This window comes from Pygoscelis adeliae, unplaced genomic scaffold (genome assembly GCF_000699105.1).
Source record: "Pygoscelis adeliae isolate BGI_AS28 unplaced genomic scaffold, ASM69910v1 Scaffold160, whole genome shotgun sequence".
Taxonomy (NCBI): Eukaryota; Metazoa; Chordata; class Aves; order Sphenisciformes; family Spheniscidae; genus Pygoscelis; species Pygoscelis adeliae.
Genome location: NW_008824035.1, coordinates 8,762,059 through 8,772,950, shown reverse-complemented (window position 1 = coordinate 8,772,950; position 10,892 = coordinate 8,762,059). Strand labels below are relative to the sequence as shown.

At 36.6% G+C, this 10,892-nt stretch overlaps 1 protein-coding gene across 1 annotated transcript in view; it reads right to left on the bottom strand.

Annotated features, from left to right (window-relative positions):
* The window catches only part of KIAA1715 (KIAA1715 ortholog), a 43,675-nt gene that overhangs the window by 7,314 nt on the left and 25,469 nt on the right, over positions 1-10,892 (bottom strand). Inside the window, exons 9-12 of the mRNA XM_009332559.1 lie at positions 8,034-8,252; positions 2,736-2,841; positions 1,967-2,037; positions 531-701 (exon numbers count right to left, since the gene is read on the bottom strand). Coding sequence (XP_009330834.1) covers positions 531-701; positions 1,967-2,037; positions 2,736-2,841; positions 8,034-8,252 — 567 coding nt within the window. The remainder of the gene's footprint in view (positions 1-530; positions 702-1,966; positions 2,038-2,735; positions 2,842-8,033; positions 8,253-10,892) is intronic.

Genomic DNA, 10,892 nt, shown 5'->3' with positions numbered 1-10,892 from the left:
AACCACTTCGGGACATATTTCCTTCTTAACTATTTCTGTAATTTACCGTGCTATTTTCTATCTGTTTATCAGTAACATTAGAGTGAAAAATTTTGTTATGCCATCATTTGCATGAGACACATTGCCTAATATGAAGAAATTTTAGGGTACAGGACAGACGAAAATAGTATCAACAAGCTAACTAGAAGCAGGGACAAGAAGAATTGAAAAAAAAAAAAATACAAACTGCACCCACTACGAAGTTAGAATAGACTATTTCAGTTGGAAGGGACCAACAATGATCTAGTCCAACTGCCTGACCAATTCAGGGCTGACCAAAAGTTAAAGCATGTTAAGGGCATTGTCCAAATGCCTCTTAAACACTGACAGGCTTGGGGCATCGATGACCTCTCTAGGAAGCCTGTTCCAGTGTTTGAGTTCTTCAGTTCTTATTCTTATAAAAAAAACTCATCTAGACAGAGAGCTAGATGACGGGGGAGGGGATTTCATTAGACATTGAAAAAAGAGCAGACTTCGAGATTACCACATACCTTCTGTCCGTTGAGTCTCCTGGGGCTTTCTCTCTCTAGGTTCTAGAGGCTCAGTTTCAGATCGCAATTCTGTGGATTGCTTTTTTTCAAAACTGAAGTCTGGAAGTCGTGGAGCCTGAGGTCTAGTTTTTCTTGCAGGATTCAGGAAAAAGCAGTAGGCACACCTAAATGCTATACAAAAGCACACACAATAAGTAGCCTCACTAATTAATTTTACATTTCACCTTTATTCTACACTATATTCTGCTTGCCCAAAATACTAAAAACAGAGAATTAAATAAGTGACTATGAGTACCTGAGAGTACCTCCACCAAATTTACACAAGCTGTTCCATATAGCTCCATTTTTAACTTCAGCATACATTTGCTTCTTAAAAACCTGTTTGCTTTCAGCTCTGCTGCACTTATGAGTAGTGCCCACCACTGTGAAAGATTTGACCACAATGAACAAAATAATGCAGTTCAGTACCACAAGACATTGCCACATGGTGTTCTTCTATTCTTTCCTACAAAAGAATTAACCTGGCAGATTTTTTTTTTTCCCCTTAAGATGAGGAAGGGTTCCTCATCCTTTGAGTAAGGGGATGCTATGGCTTCTGCAAGGTATGTCTCACTCTGCTTTTTGAGGAGCATTCTGCTCCAGTGGTGCTTAATTAAGGCAGTTTTGTTCTGGATACCACTTAATAGTTACATGCGTATATCACCCCCCAAGACAAGGGGGGGAAGTGGCAATTTCTTGCACAGTTGAACTGTGAACTCATTTGAGCCAAGATGACATATAGACTACGTATCTTTGGTTCCATAGGAAACATTCATCTTATTCTTACAATGCTATAGATTTACTCATAAAATTAAGCAAAACAAAATGAAATAGATGATTTACCTAAGATTCCCTTATTTCTTAACCATCAGGCTTACTCTTGTGGTAAAAACGAGGCAAAATAAAACATCTGTGTTCAATAAAGAGCTGTGTCTGTCTTAAGTTATTGTCAGCCATAAATTCACATATAGCCCCCTAGGGCTTGTTCCCACTCCTTTTCCAATACCTCCCCAAGATCTTCTTGCCAAAGCAAAATTTTCTTTAAGTTCTGGTAAAAGAGGTACACTTTAATGTCAGATATTTTCTCAATATAAAATCCTTCTGAGAACCATTCATAGCCAGTAGCAATTCTCAGGGATGTATTGGAGGAGGCTTATTTCTACTGAATAGTTTTCTACATATAAAATCCTCGGCCTGAAGGTTGCAATAAAGTACTTCTGTAAGTCTTGACGTGAATCTTAAGATACAGAGTAATAGGTTACCATAAAACTGTTCCCGTATGAAGTGGCATTTCACAGTGTCAGTTAAGTACTTAACTGCAACCAAAATGAAGTATGATGCATGTTAGTTATGAAACATAAGTCAACTACTAGAGTCTACCACAGATTAGCTCTTACCTATGTATTCAAACTCCTCCTTCAAAGCCATACCATTGTGAGAAGAACATTGCTGACATATAAGGGCATACCTAGAAAACATGAATAATATATAATTACATATCTTTAAGTAATAACACACTGAAGTGAGATGCATTTTACCTTAGATATTGACTAATAGCTTAGATATTTACTCTTAAAAGGTAATTTCCACAGTGAAATTATTATCCTTTAAAGCAAGCTAAATCTGTATATTAAATAATAGTTTTTAAAGTTGGTTTTAAAACAGTGAAATATTCTTAGCTACAATTTAAACCTCATGGTTCAACGTATTTTTAATATCACCATTGTCAGAAAATAACATCCAAATTAAGTTTATGTTTCATTAGAACACAGTCAATATGAAAAGTGACCATGGTTAACATGGAAGTTCCGATATGTTTGGACAGTTCTGAAGGCAAAGCATTTATAATGGTAAGAAAGCTGAAGTGCTAAGATAATTTTTTTTTTTAGTTCAAAACATAATTTATTCACCGACTTGACCATAGCTTTTTCTCTTTGTATCACATGGCTAATACCACCCAAAGGGGAGGTTAATTTTGCCAAAATGTTACCATTTTTGTACAAAGAGATTTCAGGTGAAGCACTGAGAAAGGGCCATTTCATTACAAAAACTTCAGACAAATCAATTTGCAATTCTTTTAACCTTGACGCATCTGGCTTTAAAAAAAAAGGTTAAGAAGCTTCCTATCTCTTAAGTGTTTAGGTATTTCCTTTAGCAACATTTTACCTGTTCTGAGGACCATCGCCAACCAAGTATTCAATAACTCTATCCACAACTCCTCTTTCTCGAGGAAGAATAGGTCTTGCTAAAGGAGGGCCTGGAGGATGAAGACCTAGGAAGACACGAACTATGTCAAAATTATTTTCAACTATATTATTATATATAATCTGATATTTCACTGTGCATGCTAATGTAATAAAATAATTGCACCTACTTAATACACATGGCCACATTTCTTAGTCCACTAGGAAAGCTGTAAGGTTTTTAAACCCACAATAGTTGAAAGTTCCTCTTCTGCTTCTTTAGCTTATAATCTTATTAAATCACTCTACTTTTACACCTTGGAGATGTAATTAAATTTGTAATTTCTAAAGAACTTAAGGCATCAATGGTATTCAATGATTACTCACAAACAGAGGTTTTTTAAGCAAAGAAAAACTCCTTATTTGAGTTTTTTTCATATACTCTCAACTCTGCGTATTCAACACTTCAAGTTTACACCAATAAATCTGGCAAAATCAATTACAACAGTAGAAGAACTAAAGATGTTACCAAAGAAGCACCCACTGGTTTCTGTGTAACTACTATATACCACATGAACATGCCCTCACTGTGCATTCAGTCCACACATTAAACCTGTCGAGCCATTTGCTATTTTGGTAATCTCATGTTTAATGGAAAGTTGGATACTTTCAGATTTATGCTTAGTCAAAGAAGCCAGAAGGCCACTATTAAGACATCATTTTTCATATCCCATGCATTTAACAAACTACTATCAAAATAAAACTCCATTAAGAACAGGTAACAGCAATAGTTGGTACCGCCTTCTTCACCTCTGTTTACATATGGCAGCAGAAGTAGACCAGTGCACAAACTTGTCTTTCCACAAAGTTTTAAAACATCTGGTCTATTGTACAAGACCACTGCAAGCTGCCAATTTCCATTTATGTAGCTTTGATTTCTTATATCTACCTTCCTTTCCAGCCTTAAAACAGAAGATGCTACGCATAATGAGCAAAACATGATTTAGTAAGACACTATCTCTGAATCATTCAGATGTGACTATTCAAATAATTGAGTATCTGAAACTTCTTCCCAAGGCCACCCGCCTGGCTAAGAGACATTTTACACAAGCACGGGAGGTATTAAGTTACAGTACTTTCAACAAACAGACACCAGACAGATAGTCTTGAATGCAAGATAATTAAGTGAGCACTTGGCAGGGGGGTGGGGGAAGACTTAAAACATATTTCCATAAGACGTTTATGAATTACATTCAAAGGCCACAAAAAAGGATGTTTGAGTAGGACAATGAACCAGTCCCTTCAGAACTCTGAAACTGTGACAAAATGGTCAGCTTCAAGCCACCTGAAGACAAAATTATGAAACCTGACAGGTGAGACTCAGTTTAACCCAATGACAAAATTACTTCTAATAATGCAAAAGTCCTATTCAAGCTCAAGATAGTTAAGAAGGTTAGACAGAAAAAAATTCAACTAATATTAGCAGGTTCCACACTGAGATAAGCATATGGTAATCTGAAGCCATGCAAGAACTAAGTATATTTAATTCATAGAAGTAAAATTCTCAAGGCGCAGAGTCACCAGCGTTTTCTCAGGGAAGAGGTTCTGGCTTGTAGCTATTCTAGTTATATCCAGTAAAAACATATACAAAAGGCATGGCTTAAAAGAAAGGCTTTTAGTGACCACAGATTCAGCCTACAATTCTCTTTTCAATTTGCTCTATGCTTCCAGTATTTTTCTTGGGAAGGTATGTTTCACAGAATCCCCCATAATGCCCAATAAACAAAGAGAAAGCTAAAGGGTGAAAAAAAAAACCTAAATCCACTGTCTGAAGATGCAAAAAGGATTTTAAAAAAAGCCAAATAAAGGACTACCAAGAGAGTAGAGTTTGTTAGCAAGTTGAATTAATTCAGAAGGACATTTAATTGAAAGATACCATGGAAAAAACAGTGGCTTCTTAGAAGATAGATTTAGCTTACTTGTAGCGCCTTAGCTGGGGACAGCACCAGGACATGCACAGTCATCGCTTCCGATGCAACTGATACTTTCATAAACACACGCACAGAAGTAACAGGTACCTCTTAAGTAGAGTATACACAGGCAAAGACAACACAGCAAGTCTTACTATTTGATAAGCTGATCCAAGATGGGCTTTAAGTTTAAAAACAGCATTAAATGTAAGTGCCAGCAATTACCAGCTCAAGCCTTCTACCTTTTAACCTCCACAGACTGGAGCAACTAAGGAAAAAGAGTAACTTATGGCAGAATGTGCTACATTGTGGTAAACCTCAAGCTGAATGGCACTACAGCTAACCTCCATCCTCCATGGCAAATGTCAGAAACATTGTACGAATCAAACATTTTCAGCAGTGCCCTCTGGAAGTGCTACACGTAGAATGAGACTAATCTCGCCATTAAGGTTGCAACATTTCTAACAGCACAGCCTTTCAAAACACCTCTCATCAATACTGGATAATTGACCTAAATGGACTGCCCTAATCTTTACAAGCACCATAAAATTTGATCAGAAAATACTGCAATTTACAACCCTTCAATAAGCACAAAAGTTTCATGCTCTACACAAATGTTTTTAAAATAATCCTCATTTTCACAAACAAGAGAACTGAATTCAGGAGATACCAATCAGTGAACGCATTCCCAAGTTATTCCTGTATTCTGTCAACAAGCAGGAACACAGACTAAGAAAACCCTCACAGCAGCAAGGCAGAACAAATTCAGTGCAACATAAACTGGACCTAATGCTTCATTTTACAGAGTCTGAAAAAGCTGTCCAGAGAAGAGGTCAAGCAAAATGCATTTCCTAAAGCTTCACAAAAAACTGAAAGACCCAATACTTCCATTAAAAAAAGTGAATGGACAACGTCCTACATAGCTGTGAAGTAAAGATCTGGAGCACTGATATAATCTGCAATAAAATTAAAACTCTAGAATAATTTTGTGAATACCTGGCTAACACTCAAACATGTATTTAGCCCTATATTCAAAAGATCAAATTTTCGTGACCTGTGTATCACCAGTATATGAAGTTTCTAGAAGTTAATAAACAAGGTAAAAATTAAATAAAGTTACCTAGAATGAAACTTCGCAACACGCTCCAAGAACAACTTCAATTACCTGCCTACTAATAACTCAAACCAACCATCTTGGTTCCCATGCTGTTATGGACACCAGTAATTAATATAAACATCAAAAGCAATCATTGTAGAAAGACCGGTCATTTCTGCAAAGCTTGGCAAACTCTCAACTACCTGCTGGTTATTAATTTTCAAACATATGGGAGCTCTGTGGTAATATATGTTAAATTAATAATTCATTTTCATTATACTATGTTTTGTAAAGGAGAATCAATCTTCTCTAAAGTAGAGATAATTAAGGCTATTCATATTTGTTGCAAGCCATGCATAAACTTAGATGCAATGATATTACTCTTATAGATACTGAATTTACATACTTTGCACTACAGCTACATGACTGAGATTTTATATGCCTGGAAGGTTTGCAGAAATTCAAGAGAAAACAGGGCTTCCGCATTAACTGACAATTGCGGTGGCTTCCATTGCTTTCTACGACAAAATAACATGTTTGGTCAAAATACCAGTTATCAGTGGGAAAAAAAATGTGCCTACAAAGCATTATCACAAAAACTGCATTAAATATTTTAATTAACAGGCTTGGCAACTGTCCTTCCAAACAAGTCCATTTTTTTTTTTCCTTCTTCCTCTAAACCATTTCTGCAGTAAAGGCTGAATTTCATGCAGCTTATTCAATGTGCCCGAATCTTCCCCTAAGAATAAAACTATTATATAGCTGACATTATTTCATTATATAGCCAGCTTCTTAAACAAGAAGGAGCATGCAATTTTAAACTCATTGAGGAATTTTCAGTAAGCAGGTTTCAGTAAACACGGTTTGTAACCAAATGACTAGTTTCCTGGTGCAAGGAGCCGATTTCTGGTACTTCAAGATAATCAAGACTTACTAATAACTTGCCTTTACAGTTCACTTCAGGGATAAAAACAAATGTAGCAGTTTCATAATACAGGTAAACAATTGCTAACAAAAAATAAGGGCTAATGGACTCTGCAGAAAAGTGAGAGATCACAACTTTTCATGACAAGTTTATTCCACTACACTAAACAATACGAACAGCCATTTTAACATTCAGCTGCCTAAGATCTTCCATTAAGAGACCAGGTGTCAATATATTATGTATAGTCCTACTTTTAGATTGTATCATGGAAGTTAGTAAGCAAGGACATGCAGTTTGTAAGACTAAGTAACTTAAAGTTAAAAATCAGGAACACGGCAGAGAAAAATATTCTTGATCACTGTATAAAGAGCAAAGAACTACTCCACATTACAGTGGTGCTCAGAAGATTCTTGGCAAGTTGCATCCCTTCTATTTTCAAGACAGCATTTCATCTCCTTTCTTGCCTTGTGATCCAACTTGCCAGACATCCTGCAACAAACGGAAGGCCTGGCACTAACCCATACACAGCTTTACCATCTACGAGGAGAATGAGAACAATGCCTCGCCCCAAAACTCTCAAATTTTGCTATCCCTCCTACAGAATTTAGTTCATGTTCTATTTAATAAAGTCCATCCCATCTGAACACCAAGCCAGAAATCAAGGGAGAAGTATTTTCAGGGTATGAAACCAAATTTTAAGGAGCACTCATTTCTACCAGATTTCAACCTGTTGCTAAACTTTTGACTCTTGTACCAAAATAACAACACGATTTTAGAAGAATTCGGCTACAACAGACAACTTTTCTGGTGTATTTGGTATTTTACACTTTAATCTATGAGTATAGATTGCATGACTATACCTCCTAGAGTAAAAATTTAAATAAATGTCAAGATGCATGTTAAAAAATATGTGCAGGGTTTAGTGAGAAACATGAATGTATTCTGAAAGTGTTCTCCTCTGTACCTGATTTATAAAAGTGTAGAGCTCTTCTAAACTAAGAACATAAAAAGGTATGCTATATTGTTGACTACAGAATACTGCAAAGTTTTATTGCCATTTAAACAAAGAAGCCATAACAGTTAAATGAGCTCAAGCAATAGGTTTCAGCATCAAAAGGTGCCAGCTGTAAAGAGTTATGGCTAATTGAATATGGAACTCCTGCTTAATCAGATAACTGCTCTGCTATTTACAAATGAAATGCCATTTCCACACTGTCTGAAAATGGCCTATTTTATTGGTAACCAGAGAAAACAATATAAACTGTAAATAACATTAAGTGCTCTGTTTACCCATTCCAGGCACTGAAGTAGCAGGGGATCCAGGGCGCCTTGGTAAAACATTTGATTGCAAGGATGGCACAACTGTTCTTTCTGGGGGTCCCCTCAGAGCTGATGTGTCTCTTTGCAGATTAGGAGATGCTGGAACCAGTGATTTTGGAGAGCCTTGTTTAGGAGTCGCAGGCGGGGGTGTAGAAGCATTTCTTTGAGCTGTGGTCCTCTGACGAATTTCTGACAAGAACATGTGCATACCGAATTTAACATCTAGCATTATAAGCAAGTGATTAGTAAAAGTACATTAATATCGTTATTCCAATCAGCAAATTACAGAGTCAAACAAAACCAGAAAGGTCCATAACTAAAGATCACCAGCTGCCTGGCTGAGCATGCCATAGAAATAAACCCGACACAGAATACTGTCTTAATAGCAATAATCATTAACTGTTAAATACTTAGGGGAAAATTCTTCTAGAAGAAAGTTAGCAGACACCTACCTTACGATTCTGTTCTCTAAGGCAGAATGCTGGAGATAGGAACAGCTAGATTCAAACCACAATGTACAGACAGAACTGACCACTGTTTTTACTCTATGGTTTAAACATGTTTCCAAGTATTTAGCTTTCCATGGGACCAAAAAATATTCAATGTCTAAAATATCCAGACTAAGTGACCAGAGTTATTAAAATTTTTTCAGATTGGATAAATGAAACAATTCTAAAGCCAGAAGAAAACGTAATGCTCCATTCAGATCATGTAGTTTCATTCCGTTTTTTCAGCAACCCTACCAACAAGCCACGTGCTTGAATTGTCACGAAGCAAGAACGGGCTCTGCTGGAACATGTCCTTACTTTTACCTCTTCTCACTCCACTATCAGAGTTACTATTAAATCGGTACTATGAAAAACTTAATAGGTTTCCTCAGTTGTTCTTACCTGAAGCCAGAGTTCTCATTAACACCAATGGGAATATCATCCCAGTAATATATTAAGGTTTGGATATTATATTATTCATGCAAACCTGAAGTTCCATTATATTTATACGTGAGTTTGTTCCCCAAAACAAGCCAGGAACAGTGCTCACAAACAGCAGACTCTATCATCTATTTCTCATCCCATCTATACCTAATCACCTCTAGGAAGCCTTTGAAATACACTACTGCAACAAATCAAATTGAAATATAACCCTCACTTTAGGGCTGCCGACATTAACATGGTTAACAAGGGACAGCTTAGTCACTAAAAGGTATACCCCAAGAATGCCTACACCTAAGGCTATAGTACCCTACAGAGTTAGTATCTAGCACCCATATTAGTTTGAACAAGCTTGCTTGTCTTCCTTCACAGCAAATGGAATTTAACATTAGAATTGGACTTTAAATTCATCTCCCTGAGTTTCAAGATCAGAAAGATTTTATCTGCTGACTTTGTGTCAGGCTGGAAGAGTTTAAGGCCTTAGCAGGCAGTTTACAGGTCCACTGGCAACCAGCCACGGGGAGGTAGGTGTGCTGAAGTCCAAAGGAACGATCCCTGTCCCCGAAAGTACAATACTACTCACGCTAAGCTTTTGTACAGGCTGGAGGAGGCAGGGAGTGTGTGACATCAGCTTACACTAGCTAAAGAAAGAGTTGCTAACACTGGAGTACTAGGTCAAACATAAAAGTTCTGTTGGAAAATCGCCAACATCTAGTAGCATGAAATTGCAACATATATAGGCTATGTTCTTGCCTACTTATCTGTACATATAAATAGGATTAATATACACCAGAAGAAAGAATAAAAGACTCTTTGGTATCACCAGTTAGAAGACTACAACTGCACAAAGTCTTACTAAAAATCCACCTAGTTCAGTTTCCTACAGAGCAGAACAAATTACTAATATTCCCCTGCCAGACCTTCATGTGTATGACTGTATTACTTCACACAACTTTATCATCCAAGTTAGATCACTCAATGAGTATGAAGATTCTGTATTTTAACTTGGTTTTAGCAAGTAAAGTTTGTCCCCTCACTACTTAAACTGTTTAGAATCTGGAAACCAGGATAAATTGGCGAAGTAGTTGCAGAAATTCCTTTAAGGCTTCCTTGGTGACTTGTTTCTATTTTGAAAACTGCTCCTGTGTTGAAAGTTTTATTTTAATCAAGAATTCATTTATGATGAACCTCACTCACCATTAACATTTCTTTGAGAGCTTTTTGTGAGACCTTAGTAGTAACCTTTCAAGTCTAACTACACTAGAGTAACTGCATCATCCTCTCCATGCCACCTGACCAACAGGCATGACTCATCTACAAACAATATATTGATTCTGCCCCATGATTTATTTATCCATATGTTCAAGCTTGTGTTATAGTTTCCAGTCATGTACTAGTTTCAAAAATCAAGCTAAAGGTATGCAATTTCTCAACTCTTCTCAGCTCCACAGATCTTCAAAAAAAAATGAGCGATAAATATGAAGCCTAACACTACTTGTTCCAAGATCATTTTAAATATCTATAAAAAGACATTTTAATCCACTGCTAAGATTTTCTTCATTCTTTTTCATTACAAAGCCTGCTTTATTATGGTTTTACATATAAAATGTCAAAGATCATGACTACACTTTCTACATATGGATGTTACTTCTACATTTTGAAGGCTATCTTCCTATATCATGTGGTTTAAGTACATCAATTTTGGTTGCTTAACAGCTCTGAGTCTGTTTCAATAGGTCATGGATATATCCACATTTATTCTGAGTCCATAATACACTATTCCTAAACAATTTCCATGCCACCTGCAGGAGCTTTGCCCCTTTTGCCTGTTCTTTCTGAAGGGTCATTTTTGGCGAGCCTCCTGTAAAAAGGCTTTCAATTTTTAAAAAGTTATTGCTAC